The sequence below is a fragment of the Lonchura striata genome, chromosome 26 (assembly GCF_050655825.1).
Source record: "Lonchura striata isolate lonStrDom1 chromosome 26, ASM5065582v1, whole genome shotgun sequence".
Classification (NCBI taxonomy): domain Eukaryota; kingdom Metazoa; phylum Chordata; class Aves; order Passeriformes; family Estrildidae; genus Lonchura; species Lonchura striata.
The window spans coordinates 2,521,399-2,548,210 of record NC_140728.1 but is presented as its reverse complement, the minus strand read 5'-3'; the positions used below and the strand labels follow the sequence as shown (position 1 = coordinate 2,548,210).

The following is a 26,812-nucleotide window of genomic DNA, read 5'->3' as shown; positions in this document are numbered from 1 at the left end:
CATCATTTGAACCAAGAGCTGTCTCCAGGGGTTCAGTGCCCTCAGAAGGGGAGCAGCAGCGCTGCAGGTGCGATGCTCATTTCCTCAAAGGGGCTTGTGAGCCACCTGTGAGGAAAGGAGGGAGTGAGCAAAGATTCCTCCTGGCCACACCACACTGTGGGGCTGCAGATCACCCCCCAGATCAATGCTCAGATCTAATACTCAGAACTAACCCAAGACAAAATGTTGTTACAGCAACCTTACAGCAAGAACTCAACCTTCCAAGAAGCAGCACCTTCAGCAGGTTCACTCCAATCCCAACACTTGCCCAGATGCAGGGCACAGCCAGGTCCCCACCAGACTGCAAGTGCAAGTGTCAGGCAGTTCAAACCCCGTGGTGCCACTTCTATACAGGCAGTTTCTGATCTTACACTAGTTCCTCCCAGCTAACAGATTTCTGAAGGCAGATTTCAGCTAATGGTGATCTGTAACAACTGAACCTCTGAAATATGAACAAAATCCATTGCCCAATTCTTTCTCTGTTGGACACAAGGAACTCCCACTGGCCCCACGAGGTCCATCCATATGCACCCAGGTACCAGTCCTTGGTAGCTGCAATGAAAGATTCCCCCATTCAAAACCAGCCACAAAAACAAAAGCAGCCAACAGCAGCAAGGGCAAAGCCATGCAGTGTGCAGCTCTGACACGGGGAAAAGCCTTCACTGGAAAGATCTGGAAGAAAGGGAGCTTTGCATATTCCTGTATCTTTGGCAGATGGCTGTTCCAGCCTGGTTCATTTGGGCAGGATGGTGCTGCAGGGTGTACTCCTCTGTTTGTGGGGTCAGCACTCCAGAATAAATTCACCACAGTGCCTGAGACTGAGCTGCATCCCCTCACGCTGCACTTCAGAGTCCAGAACGGGAGGAAAACATGCTGGAGGAACAGCAGAGCAGCCCAAATCTTTTGCAATCCCTCCCCTAACATGAACCCACTCGGAGCCTCAGTGCAGCCCCCAGCCCAGATGACAAAGGCAGAAGAAGAGGAGGTGACAGTGGGACCCAGCTGGTGGTGTCACCTCCTGCTCTGTGCTCCAGAACACATGGATCAGCCTCTAAGCTACACCTCAGCACAGGACAAACAAATGCAAACTTATGCTCTGAAAGAGAGGGGAGACTCCAAATGAAAAGCATGGGATGCCTGTGAAGCTTTGCAACTACCAGCAGGTGAATTACAGCTACAGAGATTCCTCTTGGCACACAGCTCCAGGCACAGCTACTGCACACGAGAGTGAACAAAAAGGGATTTTAAACTGCTAACCACATAGGACAGCTCAGGAACTTGAATAAATCAGTTTCTTATCAACGTGGGTGTGTATTTGTGTACTTCATGTACAAGAGGGAAGGGAGATGAGCCCTCCATGTTATCCCAGAAGTCCCAGTCTCTCCCTCTCCAACTCTGAGACCTGTCCATAACGTGGCTCCCAACAACATGCAGGACAACTTAAAAGCAACACCCAAACCAAAAGGAAAAGAGGAAATAAAAGGTTAAAAAGTTGGTAACTAAAACCAGCAGATGCTGTTAAAAATGCAGTGCTGGGTGCAAACCCAACCTGGCATTAAAAAAGCCTGACAGAAGCAGTCCCTGCACAAACCCCAGCGGGTGCTGAGCAGTCCCGCTCGGCAGCAAACCAGGACGTTCTGGGAAAATGCACGCTGTCCCTTAGGCAAGAAAACCAAAAAAAATAGAACAAGAAACAAACAGAAATTAAACATTTGCTCAAACTACAACCGCTCTGTAGGCAAAATATTCTTCTTTAAAGATGGCTTTTAAATTTTCATTTTTAAACTTCTTTTTAAGCTACCTAATTACATGTGAAGATGATTTCTAAAAACCCATAGTGTTGGTGTTTTTTCTTCGTCAGCATTTACACCACTCTGAAATCCAGCAGTCACACATGCATACTCAGGTTTTGGACTTTCCTCTGGAAACAGCTAGTCTTAAGTTACTGGGCTTTTGTTTTCTTCTTTTCCAGAACACGGAGGCAGAGAAGGGGGGTCCACGCTGTCTGTCTGCCACATGAATCCCCCTCCCTTCCCCCAAAAGTCAACTTTTTCTTAAATTCTCCTCTTGTCGATACCCGTTTTGTGTTTTTGTGTTTTAAGACTGTCCGAAGTGATAAGGACCGTGGAAACCCTGAAAGAAAGTTGGAGACATAATCAATTTTCAACAAGCAAGAAACAAAATGCTCAGTGCTCAGCTCCAAAGAGTGCCCAGCCCAGCCCAGGGCTTCCCACCAACCCCACCGTGGCTCCAAGGACATTCTGAAACCACACGTTCCAGGGCTGGCTTCCCCAGAGAGGGCAGATGCCACCACTTACCTCTGTCAGATGTTTTTTAGGCCAAGGCCACAAAATAACTTGTGTTTTCTACACCAGAATTCCCTATAGATGCTACAACACCTGCAGGCTCAGCCCCCGCAGCCTCCCCAGTCTGTCCCACAGATGTGGGGCTGTAAATGGGTGAGAGGCCATGCCAGATAAAGCCCAAGAAAAAGAATTCCACATTCCCACAAGTGCCAGGTGTGCCTTCTCAAGATGACAATGCACATTTGCTTCCAGTGAAACCAACCAGACCATTTACCAAAATCCCCAAAATGCTTCCTACAGAATCCATTTCCCTCCTTTACATCCTGAAGTGAGTCACCTAAATGTCAGATGTAGTCACAGGTCTCAAATTAACAGGAACTCCTTTTGTAACTTCTATTGTCCAGGTCAGTTATCCGGGGTTTCATCAGGAAGCAGAAGAAAGACCAACAGGCAGCAAGAGATGCCCCAGCTCACAGGAGATGAAGTTTGTCAGTGAAGAAGGTACAACCCCCACACAAACCCAGACACACACTGAGGTCAGGAGGGAGATGAGGGAGAAAATCTTGTTGTGTCTCAAGGCAGAATTGGAAGACCATTATGCAAATGCTTCTAAACACAGTCCAGCTCTTCCCAGCACACTCGGGGTGAGAGCCCAAACCATTCTTGTTCTGGCTGAACGGGAAGCTCTGACTTTAGTTTTCACCACTCTGCCTTTAACAGGGCAAATTTCCTAGGAAATACCATTTCCTTCATGTTCTACAACTTCAAACCACCCCCCCCCCAATGCAGGAGCCAGGGCCCTGGAGCCATGAGTAGGAACACAGATTGTGTAAAGGATCAACGTCACTGGCAAACCCCAGGCTGCAGAGCTTTGCTGCACATCTGACTAGGAAGGAAGTGCCATGAACAGTCTGTAATCTTGCTACAGCTGGAGAGAAAAAGTTCATTCTTGGGGATATAATCAGGTGGTAAATACAAGCAAATGGCAAAATGAAGCAGCTCTCAGCATCCAACCAAGAGGAGGATCAGCAGACAATTAACCAGGACATCTCCTGAACTGCGTGGGAAGTATGAAAGACTGGGAATGTGGAAATTGCTGTTTGCAGACAGAAATACACGCAAGTGATGGAAAAACAAACACGCTTCTACCCCAGGAATATGCTGCAGTGCCAGTTTGTAAAGCTTTTCCAAAGAGAACAGCCAGCAGATTCCAGCATGATAGTTCACCTGAGGAAGGAGATGCTCCCATGAAAATCCAGAGACTGAGAAATCCAACATTTCCAAAAATAAACTCACTGGAATAGGGGGAAGGGGAGAAGCAGGACAGAAACATTAAGATGGTGTGAGCAGGTGCACAAGAAAAGGACACAGAGGAAAAGCAATGTATAAAAGGATCCCAAGCAGTCTCACCTCCCAGGGATTAAGCTATTGTACTTAGCACTCTGCAGAAGGAAAACAGGATTTGCTGCTGATTACCTGTACAGACACATTTGCCAGAATTTGCTCCATCTTTGAGCTACCTGCACACAAGGCTTTGTTTGAGGCACTGCCTGGCGAGCTCAGGAGGGGTTTAACCACAGCCTGCCCCTCTGCTGGGACCACCCTGGGAGTCCCTTACCCTGTGTCACCTCACAGGAGATGCCAGAGGCAAACCAAACTTGCTTGCTTTAATTTGGGGGTTCCACAAGCATCTCCCTGTGGTATAAGGAACTGCAGTCACCCTCAGTCTGACATCAGAGCAGCTCATTTGTGCTTTTGGATGCAGAGATCCTATGAAGTCACCGTGAGCTGGTTTGGGAAGCCCTCTGGATCTCCACACAGTGGTTTCTGGAGCACCTAATTTAAGGCTACGCAGTTATGCAAAGTGTGTCAGTGAAACCCAGAATTTTGCTCAGCACAAGAGATTGCTCAGCATGTACAGCTGTGCATCACCTGCCACCCTGCACTGAACACCTGACACCCTGGAATGAGCTCCCCTGGAAATGACCATGGTCAGCTCCTTCTGACACAAGGAATTTCACCATGGAAAAGCCCTTTCGGAATTGCCACTCTTCACTGCATTTCACCTACCCAAGATTCATTACTGAACATGAGAACTTGGCAAAATTGAACCCCACTTGCATCTTTAAGGCAAGTGAGAGCTGCTTTAGTGCAGACCTGTGCAGGTGACTCCACCTCCCCTGTCCCATGACATTTAGTCACCATGCACAATGTAAGGGTTTGATACCAGAAAACTTCAATTACTGCTGCAATGCAAATACCAAAATGTATGACATTTTCAAGCCTAATTATTCCCTCTATGCAACATTTTACATCATAAACATGCAAAAATAATTCTGCAGACAATTGCAGTTTTTCTGACTTGTTTCAATGGAAGGATTACTCCCAGTATTTTTGGTGCCTTCCCGTCTAGCCTCCAACTGGGATCACTGTCTTTATGAAAAGCTCAGCTGCAGCTTTGCAAACTCAGTTTCAGTTCTTCCAGAATGTTCCCCAGAAGTAACTGCTCACTTGCTGGTGGGAGCACTGGCTCTTCACACAGACCAGTGTACGACAACACAGGACTGTGATTTTCCAAGCAAAGACTCTGCATGACAACTACTGGCATAAATTATCATTTGACTCGTGCCTCTAGAAGGGAAGTGATGTTTTGTGAAGTTAAAACCCTTTTTGAAGACTGAGCTCTGTAAACCGAGGTACCTGTGCTGGGAACAAAGCGAGGATTAAGTGAATCTTTCATAAACCATCACACACAGGCTTTCAGACAGCTCTTTATTTCACCTCTGTGACTGAGTCACCACCAATGCAGGTACACTTCCAGGGACAGGAGGTGGATGCACAGCAATACAGGAGTCTCCCAGTGCACACTGACAGTGGCCCCAGCCCACGCTGCCAGCCCCCATCCCCTCAGGCCGCTCCTACCCCGCGCTGCTCCTACCTCGCTTACGTAAACTGAGCACAAACACAGAACAAAGCATCCAGCACTTGTGTTTTATTCCATGCATGCTGTGCAAACATGGCGTGGCTGGGAGACCACCAGGAAGTTCAGAACCTTCTGGGAGCAGGCACTGGCAGGGCTGGTTCAGGTGCCCCTGGGTGAGGAGGTGGCAGGGCTCAGGTACCTGAGTTCCCATGCACAACTCCCTGATGTGCTGCTGGGCCAGGATAAACAACAGGCAACTCTGCTGGGCTGCAATGGAGCAAAGTTGGGCTAAAACCAGATTAGCTGGCACTTCCACAGTCAGGAAGGACATGGATTTCATGGATGAGCTGACAAGCAGCACACAAACCACCGATCTCCCACTAGAGAGGCAAACCAGCTCATGCTAGCCCAGCCCAGGCTGCAGTGCTGTGGGAACTCCAAGTCCAACCTTCTCCCACATTGTCTAAATGGATGTAACCACACAGTGACCAGCCCAGACACCAGGATGGAAGGAGCTTCTCCTCCTCCATGGATGAAAACATTTTTGGGGCATCATCCTCATGCATGAAGACAGTTTTATGCCCAGTTTCCAGTAGAAGTATTTCTGTCTATAGTTTATAGAGGTACTCCAAAAATCTGCAAATTGGAGCCCTGGTTTGGGAGAAGCATGGCTTTAGAAGCAGCAACATTTAAGCTCAGAGAGGGGAAGCCAGTTAAAGGCTCCAAGGACACAGGATTTGTTTTCCCTTATGTACAGGAAGATGCCAAGTAGCTCAACTCCACACAGAACAGAGGGAGATGGGGAGCATCAACACAGCAGGAAAAAAGGAGCTCAGATTTTAAAGCTGTGAACTCCAAATATGTTTCTATTTCACTGGGCTTTGAAGAGCAGCACAAGCAAAGACCAGGACAGCCTGGCACCATTTGCTTTGGTGGCGATGATGCTCAGTGTCCTGTCTGGGCAAATCTTTGCAGAATCACAACTTCCAGGTGCAGTTTCCTGCATGACATAGAGAGAAGTGATTCCTCAGTTCATCTGGGCAGCAGGTTTAGATACAGATCTGTGGACTTTATATAGAGGTGTTAAGTACAATCTAAGTGTCAGGATATGGCTATGCATTTCTGATCTTCTCAAACATGGAAATGTGTACATTTCTTTCCTCAGTTAAGCAATTAAACTCTAATTCCCAGGCACTGTAAGACTGGATCTTGGGCTTTTAAGGGAAAAGCCAGTCACAGGAGAGCAGCAGTGACCGTGCAGGGTTGCTATGAGACAGGAGTAAATAGGAGAAAGCTGTATCTACCTCAGATCTCTGGAGAGTCCAGAGAAAGTGACTGCCAGAGAATGAAGTATCTGTGCATGGGGATTTCTGGGCATCCTATCCTGCACTTAGGCACATCTTTACATCTAAGAACATGCAAAAACTCCACTGGGAACAGATTTAACAACAACATGCTTCAAGCAAAGCCCTGGCAGGCCCTGGCCTGCAGCCTCCTCACAGTGTGTGTGGAAGGTGGGCAGGGGGCCCCAGGGAGGTGGGTGCCATAGCAGGAATAAAGGGCACACAGCTTGTTCCAACCATGCCACAGGTTTCATCTTACCCACTTACATGGAATTCTGTGTTTGGTTTTGTTTGTTTTTCCCTAGGACACCCAAACCACACACTCTGCTGCTGTATAAAAGCATTTTGAATGTTTCCAGGTGTGCAATGCTGCTGTAATTGTCTAACCCAGCAGCAGATGGCACGGTGGTGTTGCCACAATCCTGACTCCAATGGGGAGCTCTGGAGGACAAGTCACACCTGCTCAGTGCACCAGAGGGAGAACTAATTCCGACAAGGTCTGGCAGCATCGAGTATGTTTTACACCTGCAGATGTCAGAAACTGCTCATTTTATCTCAAAGATTTCATGGTCTCATGCACTGCATGACTGGGTGTCCCCAGTGTCTGTCAGCAGAGGAAGCCTCCACAGTCAGATGAGAAATATTTAAGGGCTTATTTTACTTCTAAATACAGGACACAGGCTCTTCTCAACATTTTAACTAAACCTGAAGCATCTCTTTTGCTCACCAAATGGCCTGTCAAACATGACTGGGATTCCCTCCCTCTCCCAGGTACATGAAAGGAGACAAAAACAGCAGAGATTCTGCCCAAAATAAATAAAATCCAGGAATTCTTGGAGTCTGTGCCACTGCCTAACCAACCCACAGTGCTCTCCTGTCTACTCTAGAACCTGAAATAAAGCCTTTCACATCAATATTCAATCACAGGGCAGCAACTCCCAATGCAGTAGTTTTCCTTCTCCTCTGCAGCAGCAGAGTACAGGTCAGATCCCCTGGGGATGTGGAGAAGATGGGCCAGGTAGAGCTTTTCCCAACAGGAACTGGAGCTCCATCTGTTCCTCAGGTAATTCAATACTCCTGACATCACCTCTAATAACCCCTTTTCTGCTCCAGCAGCATCCCCAGCTGGGTACACCATGCACACAAAGGGGAAAAACCAAACAAAACTGCATCTTCTTTTCCCAGAGGCCTGGTCAGGGAATGGGGGGAATGTTCACCTGACCATTTCAAACCAGACCAGGTGTCTGGGATGTCCAACTCCCTCAAACTTGTTTACTACAGAACCAGTATTGTACCAATAGGAATACTGGATCTGTGGCAGAAAACTTCCTGCCCTGGACAGGATGGGCAAGGCTGGAACATGACTCAGATCTCCAGAGCTACCAGAACAGCCTCCAAATGATAAAATAATTTGTCTTTGTATGTCACAAACAAGAAGAACTGCAGTAGAGAGAAAAACCATCCAAACATCAAGTAGCTTTTCCATATCCCTCACCCCCAACCAAAAAAAGGACTATAAAGTTGTCCCTTCTGAAACCAGCAAACAAAATGTCTGCTTTAATCTTAGACAATCCACCTCAAATCCACCCAAGAATATTCTGTAAATACAAAAAGAAATAAATAACCCCAAAACAAAGAAAAAGGGGAGGAAAGGTCACCTGCCCTACGTATGGGGTTAGATTATAACCGCCCCTGTTTCCTCAGAGCACAGAGCTCTGGGTTACCAGCTAAACCAGCTCACTTCAACCTTGTGACACCTCTCAGGTGGTGCTTCACTCTCCTATGGCTTCTCTCCCACAGCACAGCTGCTCCTTGCCAGGGGCTCTGGTTCCTCACACCCACGTTCCCTGAAGCCAGCCCCAGCCCAGCCCCTTGGGGAGCACCGTGACCCCAGCACGCAGCCCCTACAGCAGCTTCCAGCACTGCCACTTCAGGGGGTGTTTCACTGACAGCTCATCCCTTCCCAAGCCATCCACTCCACTGCAGTGAGCAGCAGGAGCCAGCCCAGAGATGGTGGCTCTCTTTGGGACCACTAAGAGGGGGCAGTCAGGCCATAAAAAACGCACAGCCCCGGGGTAAAGGTCACTAAAACAAGATCCACTGGCACAGGACAGGCAGGTCATCCAGGGAGGAACTAAAGTGCTGTAGGTGAACTAACATTAGGGCTTTATTAAGTCATTCAGCAACCAAGTGTTATTGTCCTACACAGCCTGCTCAAAGTACAGTAAAGCATTTTTAAAGGATTTAAAAAATCAAACTAGTTTGACATACGACAGTACACACCTACACATACTGCTGCATTAACAGGTGGATTCTGAATGGTAAATAATCCTGCAATTTATTTTTCACACACAAGCAAATAAAAACAGTCAAAATATCACTCAGACTCGTATAGCATCCACCAAGCAAGCTTTTGAGAGAGATTTAAAGTAAAGATAATTTAAAAGTCACCTACAATTATGAACAAGACAAGGACACAGACAGGAACGGTCCTTTGATTGACTGTTCCTGCAGGCAGCTTCTGCAATCAAATGGTGTGCTGTGTAGTCTCCCCACACCAGCTAAAAAGAAGTTAAAGTCATCTGGCTAATCTGAAGTTTGAGAGTGTGGTTATTTGTTCTCTGTTCAAAATTATGTAAAACTCAGGACACATCTAGAGAGATATTTTGACTTATTTGCACACGCAACTGGAGCAGGCTCCAGCCACTTGCGGTTACAGCACCCAAACAAGGTTATATAAAGTTTAAGAAGGACTTGAAGCAAAAACAAAAAGGTGGATCTGGTAGAGTCTATCAGAGGCAAAAAATATTTTAATATAACATGAGGACTTGGCAGAGTCAGACAGTCAAATTCAGAACCTTCCTTAGCAGGTCTGGCAGAAGCAGAAGGAAAGGGCTTTGCAGTTTGGAAGGAAGAGCAATTACACACCTGCCAGGCTCCTCCCCTACCCGTTCTCCTGCTCGCCCAGGGCACCTACCTTACTGTACGTCACTACCGACAAGTTGTTCGAGTGACTGCTGGGGGAGAGATTTACAGAGTTTTGTGACAGTCCATTCTGATCTTGTTCGATTTGGTCAGGAGCAGGCCCCCATGTGTTTTTGCTGATTGTGCCTAGCTCGGAACCCCCAGGGTCTTTTAGGTTGTTTTCATCTGGTTGCCTGTTCTTCTGTGGAGAGGCGAATGGGTTAAAGTTTCCTTCTACCTTGCGATGAGGCTGCGTGTTGAACTCTGTTTCAAAGGATGACAGCTGCTGTGTGACACCCAGAAGTCCTCCAACTTCCACGCTGAGGATCACCCAGATGACATCTGTGGAAAGATACACATTTGGCTTGTCACTAGATGGGAGTTTATGAAGGATCAGAAGCAGCAAATGAATTCCATCCTTTACACTAGCAAGAAAAAGACTTATTGCTTAAAGCACATTTTGATAAAGCCTCAGCAGTACTGGCTCCAGTCCCCCAGGTCTGGGATCAGCAGCTTGAATTTTAGGAGCCAATTGAGGACAGTGAGATTCTACCTTAGGGGCACATGACTTGCTTAGGGAACTCCTCACTGCTAGGGCCAATATACACCACTAATCCTCCCTGTACACAACTCCCCTTGCTGAAAACTACACCCCCGCTGTCCCTGCACAGAGACACCACTAATCCTTGCACACACACATACCACTGACCCCCCTGCACACACAAGCACCACTGACCCCCGTTCACACCCACACCCACCAGGGATCCCCCCACGCCCCAAACGCGGCCCCCAAAGGCGGCTCTGCAGCGCCCTCTGCCGCTCGCCCACGGCCTTGCGGCCCAGGCGCTGCCGGGGCTGGCATCGCCGGGCCCCCGCCCCAAAACGGGACAGACGTCCAGGTCCCGGGATGGCCGGGGCTCGGGATGGCCGGGGCCCGGGATGGCCGGGCCGGACCTCGGGGCAGCCCCCAGCAAAGCCACCAACTCGGCTGCAGGCCAAGAGTCCCTCGGACTCAGAGCTTGACAGCCAAAGGGGTTCACTCTTCAAGTGATAACTTCTGGCAATGCAGGGACATCTCCCTCTGTTCAGGGCTGGGAACCTTCTGGAAACCCTCGGCTTTGTGAGCATATGGGATCACCAACAAACTGAACAGGCTGTCCCACCTGCATGGGGATATCCCTGCCCACCCCTCAGGGACACACCGTGTCCCCTCCAGACAATGAGGAGCCACATGACAGTGCCAGCACTGCCAGTAGCCCCCTCCTTCTGGGCACTGGTATTTTTGCCTCCATGTGCCAACATCTCTCACTCAAACCCTGAAACTTGGGATACTCCCAGCTGCCAACAGAGATACAAAGATATTCTCAGTGTAAATTACAGCTGGCAGAAAAGGGAGGAAAGGCTGCACTGAAGGCAGATGTTTGAGGCCCGGGCTGAAGTACCAGGCAAAATAGCCAAATGTGTTCTTTAAACAGAGAAATAACTCACAGGGGATAGACTAAATCACTGCATTAAACCCTGGGCATTAACTTCTCACATGAGGTTTTCACTACTATTTTATGCCCATATGCTGTTCACAATGTTAAGTAATAGAAAACTGGGAAAGAATCTTGACAAGGACAAAGAGCCTCTGCGAGAGCTGCGCACATCCCTTTGTTTTCCAGAGTTTTATGTAATCTGTAATTTATTCCAGTGCTTAGAAAACACTGACCAAGACAACAAAGCAGCTCCCTTGATGTTTTCCTCCACTCTGTGTTCTGTATTTCAGCCCTGGGCTGGCAGACCTCTGCCCTCTGCTCCATTTTGTGCCTGCGGTGTCCCTGCTGTCCCCAGCAGGGCCGTGGGCTGGGAAGGGGCTGCTCACCTCCGTAGTAGAGTCCCGTGGCAGTGCACATCCGCCACTGTCCCTGATACATTCCGGCGGTGCTGGGGCTGCACATCTGCACGCTGACATCAGCCATCTCCTGCGGCTCCAGGGACCTCACCATCACCATGTTCACGTGGCCAAACTGGTCTCCACCGACATACTTCAGGCAAACCCCTGGGGGCCACGCCTCCGTCCCTGGGATTAGACAGGAGAGGGAATTACTGACAGCGCACCAGGAAAAGCTTTGTCTGTTTGTGTAAGACTGGTTGAAACATGCTTGTTAAAACAGTTGTGCAATTGTTGGATGGTCAAAGGAAACCAACATACACAGGACACAGCAGCAGTGGAAGCTGAGGAAGCCTGGTTTTCAGAGCAGGCTTAACTGGTGCATTTAGGCACCAGCAGGAAAATTCCTATTTGAGTAATCTCTATGTCTTTGTTACACAAAAAAATTCTCAAAGTCACAGTGTAACAGCTTAAAAAAAAAAATGGAACTTAAACTTATACACACCTCCCTTTTCCCAGGGCCAGAGACAGACACAAAGGCAGGGCTGTGTTGTGTGCCCCTATTTCTGCCTCCCTCAATGAAGCTCCTGAAATATGCCACATCAAATACCTGTTATTTATACAAAGTGTTGGCAACATGTCCTTTCAGGGATTCATTTCTTTCTAAGCCTGTTAGGAGTCTCGAGAGGAACTCATAGTTTGAGCTGTAACTGAAGTTCCAGCATTATTTCCTAAAAGCATTTCTTTCTCTCCTTGCACCAACATTTTTTTTCAGGCTTGTGCAAAGGTGGCAAGAAGGGTGGTGAACACACAATTTATCTGTGGAGATCCATGTTTAGACTGCAGATACTGGGACTGACAGCGTGACCTGGCAATCAGAGAGACAGAAAACAGCTCCTGCATGCAGGCACTGCTGCCAAAGATAACAAGTGCTGGGGCAGACAGAAAGAAAAAGTGCTCCTGAGACTCATGAAAAATCAGTTTAGCACAATTTTCTTTTGCTTCTTCCCCAGTCACATCACATGACTAAGCCAAGGACTGAGAACACCTCCTGCTCAGCTGAGGCTGATGGAAATGGCTACGGAAAGCCTGAACCACCACGAAGCTTGGAACTGCTCCGTCTGGTCCGAGGCGAGCGCGCTGGAGGCTGCTCTGACCTCACGTTACCTCAAGGAGCATCCTTTGCAACAGCTTGCCTGCTAATTTAATCCCTGTGGATACTCCAGCGAAGACACGGCAAGGAATGGTTCTCTTGTCAAGTCCTTATTTTGGAATTCACAGCCTCACAGGGAGAGCAGGATGTGCACGAGTGCAGCGGGATGTTCAGTGTGGGGGATGTACAGTACAGCTGGAAAGGTGCTGAGAGAGCAGGGCTCTGAAACAGGAGCTGGGTGTCTGGCTGACCTCAGCCTGAGGCATGGGGCACTTGAGCATGAAGCCTCATCTGCAGAGGTTGGCAGCCCAGCAACATGGTTTAGTTTAAATTATTTATGTGATTTTTATCAGGTTTAATGGCTTTAGGCTTGCAAGGTGCCTAGAACACTGCAACTGATAAGCCTCATAAAATGAAATTATGATTATGTCATTCTATTTCAGTACACTCATCTCTCAGGAGATGATAAATTGCAGAGAGTGTCCTGCAGAGCCAGCAGCAGCTGGGGGCAGAGTGGGGAGAGGAAGCCAGGCTGTTAAATCCTGCTGCTCTTTCAGCAATGGTTCTACTACAAAACTGCTCTTCTGGCAGACAAGGCAGCACTGTCCTGCAGGTACCAGAGCAGGGCATTGTTTTTTACTGATACATATGAGAATCTGACTGAACTGAGCTCACAGCTCACACGCCTCAAACTGACAATCTCTGAGCTCTGCCTGTCACACTCATCAGACCTGCAACGCTCCAGTGACACATGCCTCAGGTATTTTGTGTTCTAGAACTGAAGTAATGTAATCAAGGACTCCTGTAGAGCTGTTAAAAACCTTGGCTCTGCTTCAGTTATCTGCCTAACAAGTAGATATTATCTGGAAATACTACAGCCCTTTGATACTATACCTTAATTAAACCAAAGAATGGTTTTCAAATGCTGCAGTCCTCCTCACGCTGCACAGTCATAACCAGCATGTGAAGCTGCACTTCACCAGCCCTCAGCAGTGTGGCTGTACCAAGCCCTGGCCTCCAGCACCACTCTTAGGGCATGGACAGATGGTCTAACAAGCCAGGTTCAAACCACACAGAAGCCAAAACATGTCGGCCTCACCAGGAAATCCGAAATCAAGATGAGCTCCTGTCCCTCATTTGAGAAGGCCCAGGATTTCAGAAGGTGAAACATTCCAAGAACAATGAAACATTCACTGAACTAGGATGCTAAATTAAGGCTGAATTTGCATCCAGGAAATGGCACATCAGAGGAACAAGGAAGGGAGGAGTCAGTAAGGGCCCAAGATAGAGGTGTAGTCATAACACACGCAAATTGAGATACTAGGAGTGGAGAAACAAGACCTATCACACTTACTAGATTTGTAAGAGCTGTAATTGGGACAGTTATAAAAAAATTGCCAGTCAACTTTTCATGGTACTAGAGTTCAAGCAAGTCCATGTGTTACCCTTTCATTGTACTTTCAAACAGAAGGAGGCAGAAAAAGTACCCTGAAATATTAAATCCTTCCTGTAGAACACATTCTCTATAAATCAATGTTCTTAAACGTGCTAATGAAATACTCTTAGATTTTTAGTGTGGTTTTAGTGTGGATATTCTGTCCAAGTCCTGCAGCTATTCACAAGAAAAAATACTGAGAGCTGAACCTGACTCGTGATGACTCCCAGCATCACACCTCGGTGTGAGATTGTTCTCCCCCACACAAGTACAAGCAGGTCAATTATAATCAGACAGTTTTAAATGTTCATGCAACATCCCATCACTGCACAGCTTGAGGACAAGGGACTCCTTCACATCCATGGATCTCATTTTCCTCTCTCTGACTGCATCCCACCAGGCCAAGCACTGGGAATGCACTTTGCCCAGCCTCACTTCCTGGAGCCCAGTCACTGCTTTGACTTATTTCAAACTGGAATGTGGTCTCTCCAGCCCTGCATCCTCTCAGAACATGAAAAGGCAATTCTGCCCGAAGTGGACCTGCCACATGACCCTCGTGTCACTGCCTCATTTGTCTGCAAGTTTCATAGAGTTTGTTTGTGTGGTGGCATGAGGAACAAGACTGGTGACCTGACCGAGCTGCACATCCCACCACAAAATGTTTGTGCCAACCCAGGAAGGGGAACTTGCACGGGCTGGCAGCACCTCAGGTGGCTCCAGCCCAGGTGAGGGCACACAAGCTACCTGCCTCAAACCAGCATCCCTCCCATTGGATCACAGCACCTGCTGCATGGGGCTTGCTGCAGCCCAAAGGCCTCACCTGTATTCTGTATCCTCCACGTTTTTGTAAACTGGGTATCAGGAGGGATGGACTCTCCTTCACCTATGGTGACATCTTCCACAAATGACATGGAGGGGACATTGATATTTGGACTCTCAAAATCATAGTAGGCTCCAATGGCAGCTTGTAGATTCCTGAAAAGGAAAAAAGCACATTACAACCCAAAGTACAGGTGGGTCAGGCCCTTCGCACAGGTCATATGTCATCTTAAAACAGTTCAGCAAAAATATCCAGACTGTAATAACTCTGCTGCTCGTGTGTTTTTTTTTAAAGCTTTTATCTCTATCACATATGGATTCTCCAAGATAACAGAGCTCAAAATACAGCACTTTTTCTTGCTGGTTTAGATAACTTTTCTACTCTGCTCCTATTTTCTCTGGAAATCTTGTAACTTAGAAGTTTTGGAGGCTTCTACTCCAACAGTTCTTTATGAAACTTGCTGAATAGTCCAGGAGATACCAAGAGAAGAGCTATGCCTCAGGAGGCAAACACTGGACAGTTTCTTCACACCAGCCTTGTTACCTCAGCTAATTTCATAAGGACTAACCAAACCTCTGCTTTTTATTTTGGCACACAAGGTCAAGAGGAACAAAACATGAAGAATACTCGTCTGATAACTCTCAGGGCCAAAGGGCACCAGTAGCTACAGATAATAACTCCAGCCTTGCTGGAGTTTTTGAAACATACCATCAGGTACAAACTGTTTATTCATCAAAAAAGTGCCTGTTTAGCTCTGGGTAGTCACAACTTGCAGGACCTTACAAACCACCTGAGTCAAAAGTTCTCACTGAATAAAGATAAATGACAGTGAAGCCTGTGATATATTAAGGACATTCAGAAAGCCACAATGCTATTGATTCCTGAGCCATGGTGTAGCTACAACTCATGATAATTAAGTGAGAAGAAGAACAGTCAGGCAGGAAGAGGATTCATGAGCCTTAGCTCAGTTCCATGATATACTATTAAGTCATTATGTAAGTGTTTGTCAAGTCATGTAATTCCTCTGTTTATGCATGTTTGAGAGGTTATGGCCCTGATTTACATGTTGTGAGTGGGTGTTGTGAGAATGGAGATGAGTAAAATCTCCCCAAACCCGATGGGCATAACAACTGCTTTTTTTATTCATGACTGCAGAAATCTGTGTTGCTTTTTCAAGCAGGATAGAAAAAAAAAAAACAAAATCAAGACTTCAGGAACTGGGAACCACCACCTAAAACCAAAGCCCTGCAGAAGCTGCTCTGTGTGGGCACAGTGACATATTGAGGGGCTGGGTAGTTGTGGGGTGTCATGTGTCCGAGTCAGACAGCCAAGGTGAAAGCAAGAGAAACATTTGCAGCGTGACCCTGAGCAAGAGCAAACACAGGGCTTTGTAGGGCTGCTTGCCAGCTGGAAAGAGGCTTGAAACAGTGAGTGAAGAAACTGCCTCCTGTTCAATTCCTACAGTGTTCACGGCAAAAAACATTCAAATCAGACATTCTGGATAAAATCTGAACTGCATGGGAACAGTGTCATGTTCTCCTCACAGAAAACTCGTGGAACCCAAAGTGCAGCACCTGACTGGGGGGAAACAGCAGGGGGGCACTGGGAGAGGACTCGAACAGCCCCATCGGTTTTGCAATCAATCCATCCATCACAGCGCCAGCAGCCAGCAGATAATCGCTGTGAGTCACAGGAGTTCCTGAGTTCTGCTAAGGAGGCACTGGAGGAATGTCCTGCACAACATGGCCACGGGGATCGATCAGCGCTTCAGCAACCCCGGCGTCACAGCCAGACCTTTGCCATCCATGCCGAGCAGACTTTGGTCCAACACAGGAGCCACGGGTCCTGTGCCATGGCCAGAACTCTGAATTCCAGAGCAGAAACCATTATTCAGCCTGAGGCGTTTTCTATTTAAGAGTGTCAGGGCTCTATTTAATCCTGTCAGCTCAGTCAAATGCTGCAGGAAGGGGCCATGTCATATTAGCCAGTAAACAGAGACAAATGCTCAGTTTTACGTCACCAACCGCCTGTTGCTTATACACTGCACAAGATTTACATAACTCACACCAGGGCTGTGCCAAGAGACTCCTGCTCGCTCACCCAGCTAACATCATGAGCTAGAGCTTAGTTTGCACTAGGATTTCTTCCTGTAGTACAGCAATCCAAGGCAAAAGGTACTGTAGGAGATACAAAAGACAGCAATGCAGCTCTCTTCTTAATCCACTACTACATAACTACATTTTCAGATGGAGCACAACACCTTGTGAGCAATCGTTCTGGAATCAGTGGTACTGACATTTTATTGACACTGAGAGGGAAAAAACAAAAGCTCTGAGGGGCAGATTTCTACTGCAACTCTTTGGAAGGCAGCCTGGCTGTGTTTGTTTGCTGGGCTGCAAACAGGCCTCAGAAGGTAGTGGGCTATTTGTGCACACAGGCCTGGGGCCAGCACTCCCATCCCGGGGTCATATTTCAGTCTGCTTTGCCATTGGGAAACAACAACACTGCTCTGCAGCATCGAGTTAAAAACTAACTAAAGAACAACGCAAGCTGGAAACAGATTTGCCCCGTTTGTGATCAAATATTCCCAAACCCACCTCCCCACTCCCACCCTATGATCTGTGTGACGGGGGATGTTTGGAGTGAGCCCTTCTATGTGTTTCAATGCCTCTTAGACTTCCTAGTAGAGAACTAAAAAGAAGCTTCCAGAAACTGAAGAGAAATTCACAGTGGCAAAAGCCAAAGTCAGGATGACAAAGCAAATCTACCTTGAGTTCATGTTCTTTGACACAGACAACCCCAGGAGATAGGGACAGAGTGGCGGTGGCCACGCTCTGTGCCAGAGGCACCCCCAGCTCACACCTTGCACAACCACCACTGGCTCTGTCCCGCTCCTCCCCCTAACACACAGTGCTCCTCTCCTCCCTGGCCCAAAACGCCCCAGATCAGCTGCAGAGCAGCACTCTGGGGAAAATGCCACTCGCAGAGCTGAACTCTCTGCAGTCGGGTGATGTGCAGGCAGCTGAACCCAAGCAGCCCACGCTGCACTCGCCCTTCTGCCATCAATGCAGCCCACAACCAAGTGTGACCCTAATGACAGAGATGCATTAGGGCAAACACACTCAAGGCCTTGAAATTAGTCTATTTTAAAATACGTATTTGGGGTTTTTTTAGGTCTTTGTCCAGCTGTAACTGCATAGCCCCAGCTGCAGATGCTGCAGGGACAGACACAAGGGTCAGCCCTCAGAGGGTCCAGTTATCATCTAAAGGTTTCTGCTCACATATCCCTGCCTGCTTGATTTCACTTCTCAGTGTGACTCACACCACACTACTTACTACCCTCTGCTCTCTGTCATACGTGATAAATTACTATTATAAGCCAAACAACTCTTTAAATCCAACCAGTGTAATGGACATGATTGAGCTTTCCTAATTACAGGGGTGGCCATGCAGCTCTTTCTTCACGGGGCCCTCCAGGTCTCAGGCTCTCTTTACCTTCCCAAAATGAAGCAATTTTTCCATTTTTAGAGCAGTCCTGGACCGCAGGAGTTTGTAGCCCTGCCACACTTACAGAGCAGGTCTGACAGGATCCAATCCCAGGAAAAGCCTGCAGTCACAAGTCACCCCAGTGATGGGGTGAGCCCAGGACTCAGCACCGTGCTCCATTTTAGCCTTAAGAGCCAGATCCCAGAAAGAGAGAGGGGAGTAGGAAGTAAGTACAGGTAGTAGCTCCACATTATCAATCAAATCCACTCTAACTCTGGGTATCCCTCTCCTTCCTCTCCAAGGGCATCCCATAACTCTTGCATGTCAAGTGCTTTTCCCACACAACACCAAAGTGTTCCTTTCCAGATCAATCCTTCTGCTCTGCTGCTTCATTTCAAGCCTCAGGAGCTAAATTACAATATTCAAGTTAAAACCTTCTCTGCTAATAGCTCTGATGACATCCCTTAACAACTCTTAAGTGATAGCTAAGAGGTGGTTCCTCTTGAGCCCTTTTTTCCCTTCCCTCTTTTTTCCAGACAAACCAATATATTTAGCCATTGATTAATTAAAGTAATTCAGTGTTCAAAATTAAAATAAACTCTTCCAACTCAGTTGACAAACTCGAGGCCCCCTTACACAACCTCCCTGTCCTGCAAACAACCAACAGAATACGGGTAAATAGAAATTGTCTTTTAATTAACTGTATCAGATTTTCTTAGGAGACTGAAGGCACTGAAGCACAGAGGTTGCTGAGGCCTCAAGCAAAGCAGAGCACGGGCCCAAAACCCTTCTGCTTCTCAGAATATGGAGAATCCTTTCAGCATAAAGAAGTTCAATATCTTGGAAGAAAAGCGGTACAAGCAGGTGCTTCAAACATACAAGACAAGGGACATTAGAATTTGAACTATGAATGTTACAGGAATCTGCAAGCTTTCATATACTGTCAAATTACTTGATGAGAGAGCCAAAGAAAAAGATGTGATTTTTCTTAAAGAACAGATTTTTGAGGGATAAAAATTCAAATCAAATCACAGCTTAGGCTCAAACTCCAGCCTGCAAGTTTCCCTCCCTGGCTCCTGCCCATGCCCACAGCACAGCACCCACCATGGCCTGCTCCTGTAGCACTGCAGGGCTCTGCTTCTCCTGGGCTGTTGGAGAACACATCAGGCAGAATGCTCCCTGCAACAGCACCTTCCATTCGGAATTTCAGATGGAAGGAGCCCTCAGGTCATCCAGAGACAGCCAGCAATGTTTCTTATGTAACAAACGGACTTGGCCATTGGAAGGAAGCTGCCAAGGTCTGTCCCCCTGGAAGGTGAGAGGAGCAGGAGCAGGCAGGTGCCCTCAGCACTCACAGGGTGCAGTGTTTTGTCCTGAGCTAAGCAACTCAGGTAACATCTCCTGGAAATCTGCAATGTAGACGCTGGGCAGTGCTAAACAGCACAATAAAATCTCCAGCGCAGAACATGTGATGTAGGACACCTCAGTCTCCTTCTGTAACTCAAGTCTCCACCTTCACAGAGCTCCTCTCGCTCTCCAAATGCAGTCTGTAACCAGGCACCACAGCACCCCATAAGGTGCCTATTGTTAAAAACCAAAAATGAACAGTGCAGCAGATGGACAGTTTCTCATTCCCAAATAATGAAACTTCTCTACATGATACAGGGGGGAGAGACTGAAAATGCAGATGGGAGACATCCAAGTGAGGCAATCCCTTTCATCTCTTTGTTTCCACAACATTAGTTGGATGTTCCTCATCCCAGCTCTTGGGGACCTGGATTGTTGATAATCCAGGCTGGGATATCTCCAACAGCTTCTGTGGCTCCTGAAGCAGGAGATGCCTCACTCCAAGCCTTGGGGAAGGCCGAAGGGGTGGGGGAAGAGGCATGTACATCATGCTGCAGGAAAGCACTTCTACCTGGAGCTTTCAATTCAAACGTTCAATAGGGATGACACATGGCAATTAAGTGCAAAGTCTCAAGATGTTTTGAAGGGCTGGAATTTTAATAAGCGAATATCTCTCAGCAGACAGAATTTCAGAAAGCAAAATTTCTGTGTCAGTTTTCTTCGTTCTTGACCCTTCTTATACTAAAGTTACACTAAATTCTGTGTATGAAGTTGGGAAACTACATTAGAGGATGATGGAAAGGGATCACTGAGGGAAGCTGAAAGCTTTAAGCTGAATTTACACAGCTGGGTGGGGGAGAAGATCTGGCTAATTTAAAGCTTATGGATTTTTTCACATGAAGACACAGAAAAACATTTCATTGTCTTAGTTGAAAACAGCAGTTCCACATAAAAGTGGGGTGTTCTAGGAAGAAGACAGAAACCTGTGGTGACAGGAGCAATCCTGTGTCTGCAGGGGCAGCACGACGAGAGAAACTGAGAGCCCACAGGAGAGGCACAGTGTCCTCAGAGCACCAAACCATCAAAGGAACTCACTTTCCTTGAGCAGCTTTAATGTGCACAGAAACACCAACAGCAGCTGCTGAAACCTTCTCGAGATATCTGCACAGGGCTGAGCATATCACCTAAGCACAGCAAAAGCACCTGAGCACAACCCCTTGCCACCAGCAGCACCACAATACTGGTGCTACAAGCAGTCCTCAGAACCATCCCCAGCAGCTGAGCCCTCCCAAAGCAGTTGGTCCCACCAGCTTTAAGAGGGGGGTAAAATATCCCGAGAATGTCCCAGCAGGAGCTGCCACTGAAAACAGGCAACAGCTCTTCCCAGTGGAAAGTCATTGAGAGCTGCCAGCACGCAGGAGATTCTGTAACTGCCAATTCCTCAGTACCAACTATGTTACCGATCTATAATTGTCTGATGAAAGTGAAAGGGGATTAAGCCACAGAAACTGTCTGAGAACAAGTTGGGGCATGTAAGGCAGAGTCCAGCTGGACCAAAATTATATTGTACCCAATTCCCTATTCTGCTACAGTTACCTGCTTATGCTTTCATGCCACAGGCACCGAATTTTTCAATGCTTTGTACCTTGGAGCACAATTATAGTATGTTCCACAGTTATAAATACAATTTCTTTACAGTCTAAATTTCATTCAAAATAATCAGGTCAAACACTTGAGTTGCTCTGGAGAAGAGGTGTGCATTTGGGATTTTTTTTTTTATGCACTAGATAAAAGCTTCTAAGAAAATATTTTTAAATTGTTTAATTCTGTAATGTTGCTATTTTTAGTAGCATTAGGAGACAGCTGTGGACACAGGCAGCAGCCTGGGATGATTCACAGGCACTGTGACATCCACTGTGTTTCAAGTGAACCACAACAGACCAAACAGTTTAAAACCTCTTTTTCCTCCCCAGCCCAAGGGTGTAAATGACCCTGCACCTGCCACAACCCATACACCTCCCCAGACTGTCCTGACATCCTGGTGACAGCACCTCACCAACCACCAGATCTGCTGCTGGGGTGCCACTTCTGCCTGTGAGGACAGTCACCAACTGGGTTGGAGTAAGATGGACATCAAGTACAAAGCCTCAGCTTCCTTCTTCCCTACTAAAGCTTATCAACACCCCACCAATGTTTTGAGGCAAGCCTTCTCACCAGCTTTGGCCCAGCTGGTCACCATAAACAAATATTAACCCGACCAGAGTCACACCAAGACACAGATTGCTCGACAAACGTGTACTGAGTCACAGAAGGAACATGGGACTCTGGTCTCTGTCACCTGATAAGGATGAGGGGAACTCCCACCCGCTGCTGTCACTGCCCCACGGATGCTGGGTGAGGAATGAAAACCCACAGGCATCCCCAGGGAAGGAGGATTTCTTTGCAGAATCAGGTCACGGTTTCCTGCCTGCTCCTTGATATGAGGATTGCCCACCAAAGGGAAGGGGTGTTAAAACTGAGCTTGAGGTCCATACAGATCAAGGGGGAAGTTTTCCTCTCACATTTGTCAGAACGTGGATTCAATCTGAAGAGCAGCCCAAACATCTGTTCTCATAGGACACCTGCATGCTGCAGGTGTCTGCAAACACCTCAGGTTAAAAATCAGGAGCAATGCTGCTGTGAGCCACTTTGGAAACACATCCCATGTGAGTGAATCCCCTTGACCCAGTCTGTTCTGTTCAATTCTGAGTGTCCTGACTTACACAAATATACCTCAAGTATTCCTCTGAGTAGCACCTACACTTTGTATAAGTCATGGGAAAAGCAATTAAACCCCTATTAGCTAAATCATGTCTTTAGACTCCCAATTAAGTACATCCACTTCTGGGCAATACAGGTGTTTCACTGGTTATAAAGAATTTGAACAGCCCACCCACAGGGATGGAAATGTGAATCTATAAAGCAATTGTAGCACAGAGCTGCCTCACACCTGACATGAGAGAGAACAAGGTTTTACTGCAGATTTCTGCAGTATTTTCAGAGATAAATTTATCTTCATGCAAAACATCACCTAGGGAGTACTAGTTAAACCATGACACAGCTACAAATTCTCCTAAATAGATGAAAAAAACCACCAGAATCTCTAGAAGAGATCTGACAACCTTACAAATAATGACCTTTTTCACCTAAAGCTGGATCCAAAAAGCTTTGTTACAATAATGCCTTTTTTCCCCACCCACACAATGGAAACCATCATTACCTGACACACTTCAATTAAATATCACACCTACTGCTCTGATAAAAATTCAGCTTTCTAAACAAGAGCTAAAAAGAGAATGTAAAGAAATATTACATGTAAATTATTGAAATATACATTCGTTTTTCCAAACTAGGAATCTCTGAGCCAGCTACACTAAAATATGGATTTTAAATCCACCATCATTGGCTACTTCAAACTAATTCACATTCTCACGGAACTGAAGCAGCTCCAAGCCTCTCACCCACAAAGCTGGCACACAGTCCAATTAAAAGAAAATAATTCCTTTTTCTTGTCCCAATACAATTTCCACACCAGCTTTATAGGAATCCAATGGCTTTTATGGAGTTCCAGAGCTCCCTGTGAAGGCAAGCCAAGGCCAAAGGGGTTCAGACCCACTCCTGCCCATCTCACAGATCACTGTGGAGCTACAAGCAACACGTGGGACTTCACTGCACCACAAAAACCCTCCTGTGAGCCCCCTTCCTCCCACCTGTGGTGGGGCCCAACACCTGGAGGGGAGGGAGCAGAGCCAAGGTAACCGAGGGGGATTTGATCCTGGATGCAAGAGTAGCAAAATGCCCTCCCCACTCCACCACCCAGGGTTTCCTCTCAAGGAAGAAAAGTTTTCAGCATCAAAACAGTTCATTTTTGGTTCTGCTTTTTGAACAAATAAGTTCACTTTTGGTTTTAGGCCGAAAGTGAAAGCTCAGCCTCTCCCTCTGCAGCCTCTCTGAATGGAAAATAAATAACTAAATGGTAAAGCAGGCTGGTGTGTGCTGCTGCTGGGGAATGTACAGCCAGGATCTCGGGAATGGGATTTATGCAGCAAGAAGGCAAGAAGTCAGCACAGAAAACAGACATAACTCTAGGAAAGTGTTTAATAAATAGCAGGAAAAGACAAAGGGTTTAACCTGTATTTCCTGCAGATCAAGGAACAGCCTCTGAAACTTTGGATGAGTATGTTCAACCCAAAGCATTTTTGCAGCAGTTAATAAAGCCAGCTGGCAGTTCCTTAGCACTGCCCAAGCCTGACAGAGGTCTGAAGGGGCACTGAGCATTCCTGGGAACTGGAGAATTGGACACAGACTTTTAGAAGCTACTTACAGGTATTCCTCCACAGCCAGCCACTAATTTTCCCCCCCTAGATTGGCCAAACAAGCTATTTAAAAACAATTCCTTTATTCCAGCAGTACTGCTAATTCACTCTAAGTCCTCTGACCACAATTACTAATGATGCTGTTGGAAATGGTCTTTCAAAGCACATTAAGCTCTGAGTGTTCCCTACAGTATGTGAAAGACACAAAGTGGGGAAGGAACTGCAGGTCTGGAGATGACAATTACTGCCAAAGAGCAGCCTTCACACCTGGGAACAAGTTCTAGTGAAACTATTTATGTCTTTGTTAATTAACTCACACCTGGGACATTGCTACAGAGAACCTGGAATACCCAACACGTGCCCTTCTGTCAGCCCACCATGAGCTCCCTCACCATTTCCTGCAGGTGAACATCAATCCTGATGAAGAAGGGAAGGGATCATCCCTGAAAGAACGTGCTATGACTTTGCAACACTTGGAAAAGTGATCTGATTGTCTCATCAAGACAAATTATTTGCAGGACATGCTGGTGCCAGAAGGTTCTGACCCTAATCCCAGGCCACACAAGGCAAACCTGGTAGGGCACCTGAATCACCTGGGCAGTGTGGATTGCACAGGGCCCCTCAATGACACGGGAAAAGCACTTCCAGAACAGGAACAGGCGTCCTGATTGTCCCTGCTGAGGGTTAGTGCAGGGTCAGCCCAGCAGGGCCAACGACCCTGTGGCCATCTAGGAAGGGGTGGGAGCTGGGCAGTGGGACAGGCACAGGGCACAGCTGGCAGCAGGACACACCAGCATGAGGAATAGCACCAAGCTGGGGGCAAGGAGCAACCCCTGCCAGGCTGAGAATGGGCACTCACCTGGGCTCTGAGCCCTCAGAGCAGTCCCACTCGTTTTTGTCTTCATACATATCTCACCACCCCAACAGGCACATGCCCATCCAGCCACAAGACTTACCAAACTTGATTAAAAAATATGAAAACCGATGTTTTCAGAACCAAACTATTGGAAAGTTTTCCTGTACGTTAGGAAATTAAGACTATTTCAAACACTTCAGATCTTTTTCTAATTAAACTAACATTTGAAAAAGCCCTGGGTTCTGAGGCTGGATTTGAAATGCTGTTATTTCAACCAAGAATTCAATACTCCTGAATGAAAAAGAGCTGCTTCAGCACAAGCCAGGAACACTGCTACACAGAGCATCTTCAGGAGCAACTTTCAAGGGAACTCTGTTCCCTGCTCTCCCCAGGAACCTCAGAGAACCCCCAGGATTATAGTGCAGCGTCAGTTTTAGTCATATCATGGATAAGGTGGGAAAGCATCTTCTCCTAGGAACCAACCATTTCTTCCAAGCAAACTCCTGAACTCAAGACCTTCTTTCACATTTGTGTCAGCTTACAAAACACAAGGAATTACTTGCTATTCCCCTATTCCTTCTGCAGATGCTTATTTGCCATTAAAATTCGATATGGAGCTGTAGGAGGAAGGAAAACCAAAAAGCCAATAAAGCTGCCTTCCCACTGTTTATAAGCTCAACAATTCCACACAAGTTTTCCCCCAACTGTTGATATTCTGACCTCCCCCTGGATTTCAGTTTTCAAAGCTGAGGTTTCTGGGTTTGATGGTCTACCTCTAAGCAGAGCTTAGTGAAGTGATCTGTGTTCAACGTGTCTGAAACACACAGCACTCATTTGCTCTCCTGCAGCCCCCACCCTGCAGAGCTTTTAGGTCAACACACTTTGGAGATGGGCTGAGAGGTGCAAGAGCCCAAATCGAGCCAAACCACACGACTCACAAAGCAGCTGCTCCATAACATCCTTTTTACAGTTCCTGGGCTCACTGCACCAGAACACTCCTACCTGCTGTTTTTCACCCTTGTACTGAATATTTTCTCTGTTTTTCTCGAGCTACAGTTTCACTGATAACCCGTGCCTGCTTTTTCCTTGGTCAGTGACACTGAGCCTTTATCAAGACAAACACACACCCAAGAGTCGGAAGATTTAGAGACCCTCAGTCCACAGGCAGAGTTTTCCCCGAACACCCCGGTAACTCTCACACGTGCACCGCGGGTCCAGAATCCTACAGCGCCTTTCTGCCACAATTTCCCTTGCTCCGAAGCTGCCTCCAAGTCGGGGCGGCCCGAACGCGGTGCGTGCCCGCGGCTCACACACCCCGTGTGTGCGTTCGCCACCCCAACAGCTCCGCGGCCCTTGCACCGGCAAACCGCACCCCGAGCCGGGCCGAGAGTCAGCCCCGGGCCCGTCCCGCTCCCCCACCGCCGTGGGAGCCGCTCCGGCCCGGGCAGGGGACAGAGGGCCCAGCACAAACACCGCCCGGGGGCCTGGAGCGAACAGGCTGAGGGAGCACCGCGGCCCCTGGAGCCCCCTCAGGCCGTCCCGCCCGCCCCCCCGGCCCCGGGCCCGCACCAGTTGGTCATGTCGAGGAAGAAGGCGCAGCCGGCGGGGCTGAGCTGGAAGCCGAGCAGGCGCTGGAACTCGCCGATCAGCACGTCCTTGTCGGTGGTGCCGAGGCAGCTGAACTTCTGCATGAGCTCCGCGTCCAGGTCCACGTCCATGCCCTCCATGGCCGGTGTGGGGGAGGGCGGGGGGGTCCCGGGGGCTCCGCGGCCGGGCCGGGGCCGCCTCAGCGCCGCGCGCGCGGGGGGGGCGCGCGGGGGCGGGCGGGCGGGGGGGGGGGAGCGGGTGCGCGCGCGCCGCCGCCGCCGCGCGCCGCGCCTGCGCCGCCCCGCCCCGCGGCGCGCGGCGCGTG

The 26,812-nt window shown here is 47.9% G+C and overlaps 1 protein-coding gene across 1 annotated transcript; it reads right to left on the bottom strand.

The window, feature by feature from the left end:
- Positions 1 to 1,770: 1,770 nt before the first annotated feature.
- On the bottom strand, positions 1,771 to 26,702 carry ILRUN (inflammation and lipid regulator with UBA-like and NBR1-like domains). The gene is made up of 5 exons (XM_021535990.3): positions 26,470 to 26,702; positions 14,857 to 15,011; positions 11,440 to 11,637; positions 9,589 to 9,917; positions 1,771 to 2,172 (listed from the first exon to the last, which is right to left on the bottom strand). The coding sequence occupies exons 1-5, from the start codon at positions 26,625 to 26,627 to the stop codon at positions 2,137 to 2,139; spliced, it is 876 nt and encodes a 291-aa protein (XP_021391665.1). The 5' UTR covers positions 26,628 to 26,702; the 3' UTR covers positions 1,771 to 2,136.
- Between the last annotated feature and the right edge of the window lie 110 nt (positions 26,703 to 26,812).